This window comes from Pseudonaja textilis, unplaced genomic scaffold, assembly GCF_049901715.1.
Source record: "Pseudonaja textilis isolate UNSWEBS1 unplaced genomic scaffold, rPseTex1.2 PTEXSCF20, whole genome shotgun sequence".
NCBI classification, from domain to species: domain Eukaryota; kingdom Metazoa; phylum Chordata; class Lepidosauria; order Squamata; family Elapidae; genus Pseudonaja; species Pseudonaja textilis.
In genome coordinates this window covers 1743516-1757866 of record NW_028262864.1, presented here as the reverse complement: position 1 = coordinate 1757866, position 14351 = coordinate 1743516, and the positions used below count along the sequence as shown (strand labels likewise).

At 48.0% G+C, this 14351-nt stretch overlaps 1 protein-coding gene across 3 annotated transcripts in view; it reads right to left on the bottom strand.

Moving 5' to 3' along the window:
* The window catches only part of LOC113450251 (apoptotic chromatin condensation inducer in the nucleus-like), a 98137-nt gene that overhangs the window by 54279 nt on the left and 29507 nt on the right, over positions 1 to 14351 (bottom strand). For all 3 annotated transcript variants that reach the window (XM_087918905.1, XM_087918904.1, XM_026721406.2), the window contains exon 5: positions 11256 to 12464. In XM_087918905.1, the coding sequence (XP_087775031.1) occupies positions 11256 to 12464 (1209 nt within the window). The remainder of the gene's footprint in view (positions 1 to 11255; positions 12465 to 14351) is intronic.

Below are 14351 nucleotides of genomic sequence, written 5' to 3'. Positions count from 1 at the left end.
ACACTAACCGGTTTGCTAGACATGCTGTAGAGGGTCCCCCTCCCCACAGAAGAGAGTGAGGAACTTCTGGCCAAATAAATCCTCCCCGGAAAGGCAGATGAAGAAGGGGACCCCATGGTGAGTGCTGCCATTCCCCCGTTTACAGTTAAATTGAAGCTGGTGGTGCGTGAGATGGAGAAAGCAGGGGAGGTAGAAGCAGTAATAGATACCGGGTGTTCCAGATGCCTTACTGGGCTTCCCACTGTTGAACAATTAGGCATAAAGACTAAAGCCCTAAAACGCCCAATCAGGTTTGAACAGGTAGATGGAACGTTAATTGGAGGAGTCCCAGCCACCCAAATTACAGAGTTAATCAAACTAGAGATAGGCAGACATTGTGAGCTCATACATTTTGTAGTGGCTCCAAAAATGTCAGAATCTCTCATATTGGGACTTGCTTGGCTTGATAAATGGGCCCTTACCATCAGGTGGGAAGACGGATACCGAAAAATCATAATTGGAGTCAGCCCGCTGCTCCCCCTTCCTCCCACAAAGAAACTGCCACCCAACAGGGATCCACAACCAGAAGCAGCAGCCACTGCTTCAGACTCTCCTCCAGGCGAGCCCCAAGTCCCTAAAGAATACAAGGACTTGGCTGAGATTTTTAGTGAAGAGGAGTGCAACATTTTATCCCCACCCCCCCCCATCGAGCCATCGAGTTAGATAACCCAGGGCAAAACTGCCAAACCAAAGATGTATTCCATGACACCAGCCAAGATGACTGAGTTGAGGAAATACATTGATACCAATTTAGACAGAGGCTTCACTGAACCTGCCAAATCTAGGTTGGCAGCCCCAGTACTGTTTAAAGAGAAGAAAGATGGAGGCTTATGCTTATGTGTTGACTTTAGGTGGGGTTAACGGGGTGTGCGTAAAAAACATGTCCCCCCTCCCCCTCATGAAGGACTTATTAAATCACCTGTCTAAAGGCAAGTTATTTACACCAAGCTAGATCTGAGAGAAGCCTACTACCGAGTTCGCATAAAGGAGGGAGACGAATGGAAAACTGCCTTCAACTGCCCTCTGGGTAGTTTCCAGTTCTGAGTCATGCCTTTCGGACTCCAAGGCCCCCTCCCCCGTGGTATTTATGCAATTAATCAATGAAGTGTTACATCTGCACCTGTACAAAGGGGTCCTTGTCTACTTGGTGACATTCTTATATTCAGCAAAACCATAGAAGAACATGTCAAATTAGCCAGGCAAGTCCTGAAAAAACTTTTAGCTGCCAAGTTATATGCAAAGCTGTCAAAATGCAAATTCCATAAAGAGTCGTTGGACTACCTGGGCTACTGAGTGTCTAACCAGGAGATTGAGATGGACCCTGGAAAAGTGAAGACAGTGCTAGTCTGGCAACCCCCCAAAACACGTAAACAACTTCAGAGCTTCTTGGGTTTTGCCAATTTGTATAGACAATTTATTCCTTTGTTAGCTGAGGTCACCCTCCCTTTAACAGAGTTACTGAAAACTGGGCCTTCCCCAACCAAACCAAAACCCAATCAACCCCTTACTTGGACAATGAACTGTCAGAAATCTTTTGAGACATTAAAACACCTATTTGCTGCTGAGCCTATCCTCCAGCATCCAGACCCAACCAAACCTTTTATAGTCCAAGCGGATGCTAGTGATGTGGCTGTCGCGGCTATTCTTCTCTAGAAGAACTCTCAAGACCAGCTAATGCCTTGCACTTATGTGTCCAAAAGGTTGACAGACACAGAGCGTAGGTGGGCGGTTTGGGAAAAAGAGGCATTTGCCATGTGATGGGCTTTACTATCTTGGAGGCATTTCCTGGAAGGAGTGAAGGAGCCTTTTGAGGTGTGGACTGATCACAAGAACCTTGAAGCTCTAAAGACATCTCAAAAGCTATCGCCTAAACAAGTCCATTGGGCTCAATACTTCAAGAGATTCAACTTTAACATGAACTATATCCCAGGAGGGAAAAACATACTGGCAGACGCACTGAGAAAACCCCAATTTGACAGTTGCCGAGAGGAAGTAGCACAAACTATGATATCAGAAGCCCAACCTGCAGGCCAAGTTACCACCCGAGGCCAAGCCAAACGCAGCCCCAGACACCTAGAAGACAAACAGACAGCCGAGTTGAAAGCAGCACTTTTAACCGATCCATGGTTTGTTGAACATCAACTCGATTTGACAATGAACGAAGGATTGGCTTGGAAAGGGACAAAAAATTATGTACCCAATACTCTTAAGACTAATGGTACTGAAGCGTAGCCATGACTTGCGGCTGGGGGGACACTTTGGGTTCTTAAAAACCCTGCATTTAGTCCAGAGACAGTTCTGGTGGCCAAAAATGAAACCTGATGTCGAGGACTATGTGAAAAACTGCTCAATTTGTGCCATGATGAAACACAGAACTAGAAAAACCCCTGGCCTCCTTCAACAAGTAGCTGAACCAATGAAGCTGTGGGAAGAAATTGCAATGGACTTCATTGTAGAGTTACCTGAGAGTGGAGGAAGTATCGTGATTTGGACTGTTATCAACTTATTTTCTAAGCAAGCCCACTTTACAACATGTAACGGACTACCTTAGGCTAAGAAACTTGCGAAACTGTGAAGCATATTTATTGGCTCCACGGAGTACCTTGTAGAGTAATCTCAGGTCGAGGTGTACAGTTTACTGCCAAGTTCTGCAGGGAGTTTTTGAAGTCCACTGGGTCGTTCCCAAGGGCTTTCCTCAGTGTTCCATCCTGCGTGTAACGGTGCCGTGCAGAGAGCTGATGTTATGTAAATTATCAACAGGAGAATAGGAGAACTGGTCGGAACTGTTACCATTTGCAGAAGTTGCTTACAATAATGCAATACACAGCAGCACAGGCTTAACTCCATTCCAAATCAACATTGGCATGGATTTTGTCCCTATGCTGCAGTTGCCTAGGGAACCCCCAACATCCATGTCTTTAACAGAGTGGATGGAATCATTAAAGAAAGGTTGGGAGGATACAAAATAAGCTCTAACTGAAGCCGCTGAGGAATATAAAAAACAAGCAGACAAACATAGATCCCTCCAACCACCATTTAAAGTAGGGGACAAAGTGTTTTTGTCAACTAAATATCTTAAGTTGAAACTTCCTAGTAGAAAGTTGAGCCCTAAATTCTTGGGTCCATTCCCTATATCTAAGATAATCAATCCAGTGACAGTCCAATTAAGCCTCCCTCGGCTGTTGGGGAAAATACACCCAGTGTTCCAGTCGTTTCTTGAAGCCTGCTGTAGGGTCAAATCTAAGACCCATACCAGCAGCTCCCCCAAAACATCTGATTGTACAAGGTGAGACACTATGAAATAAAAAAAATCCTTGATTCTAGATTACACTGAAGACGATTACAATATTTGGTGCTATGGAAAGTCTACCCTTTGTCAGAAGCTACTTGGGTGAAAAGTTGGGATGTACATGCAGACAGATTGGTTAACCAATACCATGAAAAATTCCCTGACAAGCCAAAGGGTCCTTTTGGAGGGGGGAGATTGGGTTAAGGGCATCGCATTAACCCCTGGTTGTGTTTTGTTTATTCTATCTTCCAGGATGTGATTTTTTTCAAAGGGGGACACCTGTCAGCTTTGGAAGCCATATTGACATTTGATGCTCCCACGCTGCCACAATTGAGCATGGGAAAGTGGGAGGGGAGAATTCATTTGAGTATATCTAGTTAGACAAAATAAAAGTATTTTGCTGTTTCAAGGTCAGGTGGTGTTGAGCATAGTGAAAAGGAAATCTTACTTTGGGATGGATGGTGATTGGGCCATGTGATGTGGTGATGGGTATGGGGGATGGATTTGTAGTTTTTACTTTTGCAAGGAAGCCCAAAACTTTCAGATTCGGGATTCCACAGACGTACCAGTTACTATCCAAATAAAAGGAACCTTTGAGAGATGCTGTCTCGGAGTTATTGGTTGGAATGGGTGTTGTTTACCTGAATACCAGTTTTCCTTGTTAGGCAAGATACTTTACTTTAACTGCTTAGGACTGAGTCTGTGCAAAAGGCTTATTAGCCTAGCTCCGCCCACTCTGGGTAGCCCCTCCCAGTTTCTGCGGTCAGTGCAACAGACCGGATTGCCTCTAAGAAAGGAAGAACAAAAACAAGAACATTATCTGGAACACCACCATGGGTCCTCTGAAAGGATCAGTCCCCTAGGGTGGAGCTGACCTGTCTTGCCTAACAAGGAAAACTGGTGTTCAGGTAAACAACACCCATTTTCCCTTGTAAGGCTGTGACAGGTCAGGATGGGACATACCAAAGCAGAGTTGTCCTCAGGAGGGTTAAGACTGGTTCTGGCTTTCATGGTCCAAAACGACTCATTGTAGGACCTGTCGTCCAAACGCTGCATCCGCTGAAGTGAAGGAGTCCAGACAGTAGTGACAGATGAAAGGTGAAGGAGAAGTCCACGTGGCTGCTCTGCAGACCTCCTCCACCGATGCCTGCGTAGCCCAAGCCGCCGCAGTTGCCGCACTACGAGTGGAGTGCACTGTGATACTCCTGGGTATCGGCAGGGACCAACTGAAATAGGCTCGAGCTATGCATGCTTTGATCCATCTACTTACTGTAGATGGAGTCACCTTACCTTTCAAAGTGGAAGGTTGGAAAGAACAAAAAAGAGACTCTGTCATGCGGAATTCAGAAGTAAGTTTAATATAAACCTTTAAGGCCCTGCGCACATCCAAAGTGTGCCAAGCCTCCTCCAACTCATGGACTGGATGAGGGCAAAACTCCAGAAGAACCAGTTCCTGAGCTCTGTGGAAAGACGTATTGACCTTAGGGATAAAGGCCGGGTCCAACCGTAAAACCACCCGGTGAGGATGGAAAAGACAGAGAATCAGGACGAACAGAGTATGCGACCAACTCTGAAATTCTCCTTGCCGAAGTAATTGCTACCAGGAATGCCACCTTCAGGGTAAGGAGGTGTAGGCTGGACTGTTGAAGTGGTTCAAACAGGTTTTGTGAGTGACTGCAAGACCTTGGTCAGATCCCAAATGGGGTACCTATGTACCATAGAAGGACAAAGGTTGGTTGCTCCTCTGAGGAACCTATGGACCGTAGGGTGCTGAGTCAAAAATTCTAACTTCCCACAAGTTAACACCGATGAGATGGCAGACACCTGTCTGCGGAGAGTGTTGGGGGAAAGGCCCTTATCCAGGCCTGCCTGCAGAAATTCCAGAACAGCAGCCACCGAGGATTGTAACGGTAAGATGTTAGACTTGACACACCAAGAAGAGAAGGATTGCCAAGTAGCCTCATAAATACGAATTGTAGAGGGTCTCCTGGAGGCCTGAATGGTTTGAATCACCTTGTTGGAGAGGTGGGCGTTTTTTAAGATGCCCCACTCAATCGCCAAACTGCCAGATGTAGCCACTGGGGCTCCGGATGAATCAGAGACCCCTGAAGAAGAGAGACATCCGCCTCAGGAATCCGCCAAGGGTGAATAACTGACAGGCCCATCAAATCAGCAAACCAAGTCCGACAAGGCCAAAAGGGAGCCACTAATATCACCTCGGCCTGTTCCAACAAGATTTTCCAAATCTCAGCTGGGATCAGTGGCAATGGAGGAAAGGCATACAGCAAGCCCGAAGGCCAGCTACAATGTAAAGCATTGGTTCCTTCTGACCCTTGGGTGAAATATCTAGTGAAAAACCTGGGCAACTGGGTATTAAGGGAAGTTTCAAACAAATCCACTACCGGCAATGCAAACCTTAGAGTGATTTGATGAAAGAGAGATGGATGTAATGTCCATTTGGCATAATCAGTGGTAGCCCTGCTGAGCAGGTCTGCCTGTACATTATCAGAGCCAGAAATAGACAGACAGAAGGTGTCGCTCCACCCACCGAACCAGGGACTTCGCTTCTGTCATAAATGATAAGGACCTGGTACCACCTTGTCTATTGATATGGGCTTTTGTGGCCACATTGTCAGTCATGACCAGGACATTAGACCCCAACACCTGATTGTCAGACTTTTTAAGGGCCAAACGAACAGCCCTGAGCTCTAACCAATTGATGCTATGGGCCTGTTCTTGTGGAGACCATAAGCCCTGAGCCCAGAGGGAGTCCATGTGAGCCCCCCAACCTGATAAGGAGGCATCAGTAGTGAGGACGAGGCAGGTGTCAAGCGTGAAAGACTGACCTTTGGACATGGCTCTGGAAAGCCATCAATGGAATGGAAGTGAAATGTTCTTAGTCAATTTTACCTTCCGAGGGGAATGACTCGACCCCGCCCTCTGGTGAGGTAACAAGAACCACTGCAGGGATCTGGCATGAAGGGAACAATGCCAATACAGGAAACGATTTTACCCAAAAGTTGAGATAGAAGGGCCAAAGGAACAGAACTCTTACTCTGGATGCCCCTAATCATCCCCTGCAGGCTGTCCAGTCTCTCCTGTGATAGGAAAACTTGACACAATCTAGTGTCAATGATGGCTCCCAAATGAAGATGATTAGAAGGAGAGAAATGGCTCTTTTTCCTATTAATGGAAAACCCCAGGTCCTGCAGAACGGACATAGTGACCTGCAGATCCTGCTGAGCCTTCTGAAAGAAGACATAATTAAAATGTCATCCAAATAACACTGTAAACGCACCAGGAAGGAACCAAGGTGCGCTGCTAGGGGAGCCAGAACTTTGGTAAAAACTCTAGGGGCAGAAGATAACTCAAAGGGAAGGGCCCTGTATTGGAAATGGCGCCCCTGGTAACAAAGTCAAAGAAACTTTCTATGAGAGGACAAATGGGAACATGCAAATAGGCTTCCATCAAGTCTATGGATGTGAAGAAGTCCCCCTCTGAATGCTTTTCAAGATGGAAGAAAGAGAGTGCATCTTAAAACGCCTGTACACAACATATTTATTGAGTCGTTTCAGGTCAAGCATTGTCCTCCACCCCACCCACCCCCCGAGGCCTTGGGAATAATGAAAATTCTAGAGTAGAATCTAGGGGAACCTCCTGAATGACCTTGAGATCCAGTAAATGCTGGATGGCCGACTCCATCAGACTCCGTCTCCCAGCATCCCTAGATACTGGGTAGGAGATAAAGAACCTCGGAGGAGTGAAGTAGAGTTCCAGTGAAAGACCTGATCTAACAGTGGACAAAACCCAGGCGTCAGAAGTAATACCCTCCCATTGGTCCGCAAACCATTCCAATTGGCCACCAATGGGAATAGACTGTGCACTACCACTGGCGACGGTATGAGCAACTTCCTCCTCCTCAAAAGGGCCGTTTTGCAGTAAACTGCTGCCTGCCCTTGCCTGAACAAGCAGGAGGAGGTTCCTGGTGTTGGTAAGTGGACTTGGACGGCCGGTGGAAACTGGAACTGGATTCCCCTCTGAACTGAGGACATTTGAAGTAAGGAGCGGCCCAATGCTCAGCCCTCTTGAGAAGCGAAGGAAGAATTTTCTGCTTATCTTTTGTTTCGACTAAAAGGGGCTCAAGGACCTCACCAAAGAGCTTATTCCCTTGGACCAGGGCAGACGCCAACTTCCATTTTTGTCTGCCATCAGCTTGCCAGTTGCATAGCCAGCACATGTGCCTGGCCGCCACCAAGGAAGCAATGGCTTTTGTGGCGAATCTAGCACTATGAAGGGTGGCATCAGCTGTGAATTCTGCAGCCATGATCTTATTGATATTCTGGTGGGCTCGGACATCCGATGTGGGAATTCTATCCCACAGCTGCTTAAGCCACTTGAGCGACGTCCTAGTGAAGAACGACGCTGCAGTAGATGCCTTGACTAACCAGGCAGACACCAGATGAGATCTCTGTAGCTATTGTTCAACTCATTTCTCCTCTGCCTTGAGGACTTCCTCTGGATCAGATGGAGCAGACGAGGAGGAGGCCAAAGCTGCTACAGGAGTATCTACCATGGGAACCTGGAGTGTTTTGGTAAGTTCAGGTCCCATGTTAAAGAACCTGCAGTCGGAGGCCAGAGGACTGCGCCCTGAGGCAGGAGATTCCAGCTGTTTCCTGATCACCTTCAGAAACAGTTTGGAAGATGGAACCACTTCCTTCCTCACTTCCGGTTCGTCGAACAGAACATCTGACTCCTCAGGAGGAAGTGAGGCAGCTACCTCATCATCTGTGCCCTTGAGATTGGCGGTGTTCTTCGCCTTGGACAACAAGGGACTAAACAAGGTGTGTTTGAAACAACCTGTGAATACAGGAACCTCATGGGAAGTGCCTTCATCTGCTGACATGTCAGGTTCTGGCTTGTCAGGTTCCCCCACCAGTGATGGAGCCACTGAGGTAGCAGGAGCGTAGTTCTCAGCCAACCCAGAAACTGGATCCTGGAGAAAGGAACCTCTTTCTGACAAGAGAGCATCTCGAACCCAAAACCTTCCCTCTGATAAAACAGAAGCTGCAGAAGAATGTCGGGTCGCTCTCTGCAAACTTTCTGAAATGCCCTTCCAGATGGCTCTGTTGATGAGGATCTGCAGATTTGACAGGGACATCTGGGTCAGAAGGTTCAGCTGTGCTGAGGCCAGCAGCAGTAGAAGGAAAGGAAGATTCCACCCCGTCTACTGCACCCATGCTCTCGTCAAGGTACAGCTTCGTCCTGAAGATCATCAAGCTGACTGCCTCCTTCAGAGGGAATGGGAGAAGCGCCTCTCCTGGACATATCAGGGGACCAAGTCTGGATGCCGTGTCTAGAAGGTCTAGGTTCCTCCAAATCCACTTCACTGATGAGTGATGCTGGAGAAGTAGCTCTACAGGCATGCAAGTAGAGGCTTGATGCACCTTGGCTATCTGCTTCTCTATGGCCTGATGGCACCATAGAAGCATCCTTCTCCTCCGCTGTTGAGGCCTTCTTCACAGGCTACTTTCCTTTGGTAGAAGCAGCAGGAGCCAGCTTTGGAAGCTCTGGTTTCCCTTGGGGCTTCAGCCATCTTAGAACAGCAAGGCCTATTCTGGACTGAAAGTCCTATGCAAGGAGGAGAGCACACAAAGGGATTTATAAAGTGACTTCAGGGGAATACTCCATCCCCACTCCAACCACCAGTCTCTTCTGCCCTATGAACCTTCAGTAGGACATTTTAACACTTCCTACTGGGACTCGTACCCTCCTGGGCCTAACAAGGCAATAAATATAGACCAGGCCCAGCTGGAAAGCCCGAGGGTCCTGGTCCACCTCAGGATAGGGAAACTAATCCCCCACCGGAAGAATGAAATAAAGCGCCTACCCTTCGCAGTCTTCACACAGCTACAACAGGAATCAGCATGGTGGAGACCAAATAAGGCGCAGAAGTGGCAGGAAGAAGGTTTCAGGCCTCTTCAAAATGGCTGCTGCCGGCCTGTAATCTTCAAAATGGCCCCTTCTGGCCACGAGGCCTTGCCAAAATGGCCACTGCTGGCCACGAGGCTCTTCCAAAATGGCCACCGCCTTCTGCATACGGCCTCTTCTGGCCACGGGGTCCCTTCTTCTAAGCTTCGCTGCTCTCCGATGCAGCCCCAAACTTAGCAGCGCTATCCAGCTGCTGCTAATCTTCACCGCGGGGGAAGGAACGACCCTGCGGCTCCAAATAGAGCGTGGCCGATGCCCCCACTCTCCAGAAAGCCGCCCGACAAAGAGACGGCTTTTCCTTCACCGCAGCAAGCCTAAACGGCTCCGCGGCTCTGTAACGAGGGCGGAATTGCCTGCCCTCGAAGAACAGTCCTCTGACCAAAGAAAAAACCTCCAATCTTCGCCCTGGAGGGCTGAAAAAAGGCCCCGTGGCCCCTGCAGGCTGCTCCAGACCTCTGGAGCAGTCCTCAGCTGTTTGACGGCTCCTGAACATCAGCTCTGAAGCGGAGTACCAAATTCAAAGGGGGAATGTAAACGGAGGCTTTTTTTCTCTGTTAGAAGAAATTTCCTTGCAAGGCTGCCTTTGGACTCAAAAAACCTCCAAAGGCAGGAGAGGCAATACTTTGCGTCCTACTCTGCTAAGGACTGAGTAGAAACTGGGAGGAGCTACCCAGAGTGGGCGGAGCTAGGCTAATAAGCCTTTTGCACAGACTCAGTCCTAAGCAGCTAAAATAGAGTATCACCCATCCTGACCTGTTGCAGCCTTACAAGGAAAAATGGAGGTTTGCTGGAACGCTGACAGTCATTTTGTACTTATTTATTTATTCTGTCATGTTTATGTGGTGTATATTGGAGGTGGCGACCCTGAGAGCTGGATGTAACAAAATTTCATATTAATGTATGCCAATTAGCGGACATTCAAAGTGACAATAAAGTTATTCTATCTATCTGTATGTATGTCTATTTATGTTGAGGTCTGCCAGCAGAGCTGGCAGCAGACTTAGACAGTGAGGAGGTTGGGGAGGAATATGGGCCTTGTCCTGGAGTCTGGGGAAGGTTCAGACGAGTGCTCTGTGTCAGAGGCAGAGATGGGGCCAGGGCCGTCTGACAGTTATCAGCTGCCTTCCAAGTCAGACATCAGTGGGGCAGAAGAACAGCTGGAGCCTGTTCCCAGTGTGCGCATGCACAGAGCTGCCAGAAGGGAACAGCTAAGGAACAAGGGTTGACTTGGGACTAAAGCCACAGGTGGACAGTGACTGGCCCCTCCCCTAGAGTATAAAAGAGGAGCGAAAGGGGAGTGGGGTTTGCAGGAGACAATTAGTTCATTTAATTAGGGTGAAGATTTGTTCCTGACTCCTTGCTAAGTATTTTCTGCCACAGCGTTGCGCTTGGAAGCTATTGGCCTGGCAACTCTCCAAGCCTGATAAGGTCCATGATTGTAAATCACTTTTGAAAGACTGTTTGCTGGGACATTGCTGGATGTGAATGAGAGGAATTCACATTAGCCTAAATAAAATGGGTTTTGTCAGGACGAGGAGTCTGCTTCATGATTTTGTGAAGCCTAGGTCAGAACAACCTTATCATCTAACCTATCATTTACCTATATCTATCCATCCATCCGTCCATATCTGTCATGTCTACCTACCTACCTAATCTCTGTCATCTACCTACCTAGCTACCTATCATCTAATCTGTCATCTATCTAATCTCTGTCATGCGTCCGTCCATCCGTCCATCCATCTGTCTCTCCCTACCTACCTAGTTTTTTGATGATGTGACTATGGGGATGCTGCAATGGTGTCAAAAACAATCATAAGTCACTTTTTCTCAGGGCCATTGTTAACTTTGAACGGTCACTAATGGAATTGTTTTAAGTCAAGGACGACCTGTAAAATTTCCCGACTTGGTTTGTAAAGACGCCACCCCTGAATCCACTCACCTTGCTGCTGCTGCTGCTGCCCCCACTGCTGGAACGGGACCGGGAGCCCGAACTGCTATGCTGCTCCGAGCCGGAGCAGGATTGTGATTCCAAAGCTGGTCGTTTCTGAGCAGGTGATTCAGAGGAAGCGGAGCAGGTCCTCCTAGCCTGGAAGCAGAGCGGTGAGCTGCCCAGGGAATGGGAATGAGAACAGGAGTGGGAGGAGCTGGAGGATGAGGAGGAGCGGGAGCTGCCAGGCCATAAGGGTTGGTGTGGCGGGAGCACCAAGGGGGACAGTGAGGCTCCCAGGCTGGCCACAGCTGAAGCTTCCTGAGCGGGGGGAGACGGCTGAGAGAGCTGAGGAGGGGTTTCTTCTTCTGTGGGAGCGAGTCCCGCAAGGGCTTCCTTGGTCAGGAGCGGTGGAGGTGGTTTGTCCCCCCGTGGATCCTGTTGTGACTGTTGTGCTTCAGTCAGCTGTGGGGGAGACAGAGAGGTCTGTACTAGCGCCGCAGTGGCAGCAGACGCCTCTTCCTCTAGCCTGCGCAGTGCCTGGGTTGCCGCTGCTTCTGGGGTCCCCTTGCTCTGGGGTTCGCCCTCCTTCTGCAAGACAACAGCCACAGGGGTCTTGCCCTGTTCCATTATCTCCTCCTCCTTCTCCTGGGGAGTTTCAGTCAAACTCGGCTCCTTCGGAAGACCCGGGTCTTCCTCAGTCTCCATTTTTATGGCTTCGGGTAACTTGGGTACAACCTCCTTTGGGGTATCCGGGAGAGGATCCTTTTTCACGGGGGATTCCACCAGGGTTAGAGCCGCCTGTTGCTTTTCCCCGGGGTCTGTCGCCTGGGGCTGAGCCTCCTCGTCTTCTGACCTCTGCAAGTGTGCAAGGACTGGTACGGTGGCTTTGCCACTTGGGCTGTCTGGCATCTGAGAGCAAGCCTCCGTTTGCTGGGCTTGCAGGATGATGGGCAGGGAAGCTTGGAACATGCCCGTCTCTTGGGGAGCTGACATGCCTGGCTCCTCAGGCCTCACGGGCTTCTGGCCAACCAGCAAAGGTGGCGCATCTTCCTCTTCCTCCTCCTCTTCTTCCTCCTCTTCCTCGTCCTCTTCTTCCTCCTCTTCCTCCTCCTCCTCTTTGACAGGCACGCACTGGGCAGCTCTCTGACTCCGAAGGGAAGTCTCCCGCTCTTCGCTCACCAACGCATGGCCGCCTCCTGCAGTCTTCACTGCTCTGGCCTAAAGGAAAAGGGTAGAATAGATTACTTTATGGCAGGGGTCCCCAATCCGGAGGCTGAGGCCCGCTATTGAGGTGTGAGCCTGTTTGCAACTGGGCCACAGAAGCGATGGGTGTATCCCTACTTACATGAGCCATGGATGAGCACACTACATTTGTGTGAGTGGCATCCGCACATCCCTGACTCTCACAAAACCAGGTCTGAATGCATGTGCTTGCCGTCTGTTCAAGCAGAACAATCCCCTGTCCCACCGATTCGCAAATCTGGAAAGGTTTGGGAAATTCCTCGTGTCTAATCACACTTGGCCAATAAAGCAGTATTACCATATTTTGTGGACTATAAGACACACCTGACCATAAGACGCACCCAGATTTAGAGGAGGAAAAGAAGAAAAAAAATAGTTTTTGGCCTCCACACACCCCGTTTTTGGCCTCTGCACGCCCTGGGAAAACAGGCCAAAAACAGGTTGAAAACAGGGCCAAAAATCAGATGTGCGGAGGGCAAAAACAGCCGAAGGGTGGGGGCCAGTGGGTGCACGAGGCTTCAGCAATATTTGCTCCATAAGTCACACAGACATTTCTACCCACTTTTGGGAGACAAGTGTGTCTTCAAAGAGAAGTTTGGGATAAGATATGAAGATGAACAGATAAGGTAAATATATATATCAAACTGTGCTTGTTTGGAAATGTGATAACTTGGAATAATTCTGTCTTTAAATAAGTTGTTGTATTGGCTTTTTAAGGAAAAAAAAATTCCTATGTCATTATATTTTATGTTTTGTTTGTCTGTGTATTGTTTTGGAAAATCAATAAAATTTGTTCAAAAAAAAAAGTGTGTCTTATAGTTCAAAAAATATGGTAATTGGACAAGTGTGATTAGACACAACAAGGGATTTGTCTTGGATGCAAAAGTTCTCAGCGTACAGCTAGATCTCAATGTACGACCACAATTGACGCCAAAATTTCTGTGGCTAAGCAAAACATTTGTTAAGTGAGTTTTGCCCCATTTTATGACTTTTCTTGCTGCAGGGGTTAAGCGAATCCCTGCAGTTGGTAAATTAGTAACACGGTTAAGTGAATCGGGCTTCCCCATGGACTTTGCTCAGAAGACAGTCGGCAAAGGGGATCACGTGACCCACCCAGGACGCTGCGACTATCATAAATATGAGTCAGTTGCCAAGCGTCTGAATTTTGATCATGGTGACCGTGGGGAATGCTGCAATGGTTGTAAGTTCGAAAAGTGGCCCTAAGTTGCTTTTGGCATTGATGTTGTAAATTTGAACCATCACTAAATGAACTGTTGTAAGTTGAGGACTAACCTGTATATGCAAAACAGCAGAGTAACAACAATCATAATAATGATACTGATAAGAAGGGGTAGTAGAGAAGATGAGAAGGATAATACTACTAACTACAGTCATACAACATGGCTAAAAATATACAGGTAATCCTTGACTTACAACAGGGGATGTGGCAAAGGTCCTAAGTATGAAAAATGGTCTTAAGTCCCTTTTTTCAGTGCCATTGTAACTTTGAACAGTCACTAAACGAAGTTTTGTAAGTCCAGGACTACTTGTCATATAAATTGTAAGCTAGAAGCAACAAAGTTGTCATACGATAAGGAAACAGGTTGTAGGAAAGAAGAGAAAGACAATAATAACAAAGCCCTACTAAGCAGTTTCTCAGTGTTGTGGGAATGAGTTGTCTAGCAGAGTGATGACACAGGAGGGTTGGGGAACTCTCCTTGTGTCTAGTTGTTTTAGGCGTGCAATGCCATATAACGTCGTTTCGAGGGAAGAAGTTGGAACAGTTTATGTCCAGGATGTGAGGGGATATTTTTACAGTCCTCTTTCTGACCCATAGAATATACAGGTCCTCAATGGAAGGCA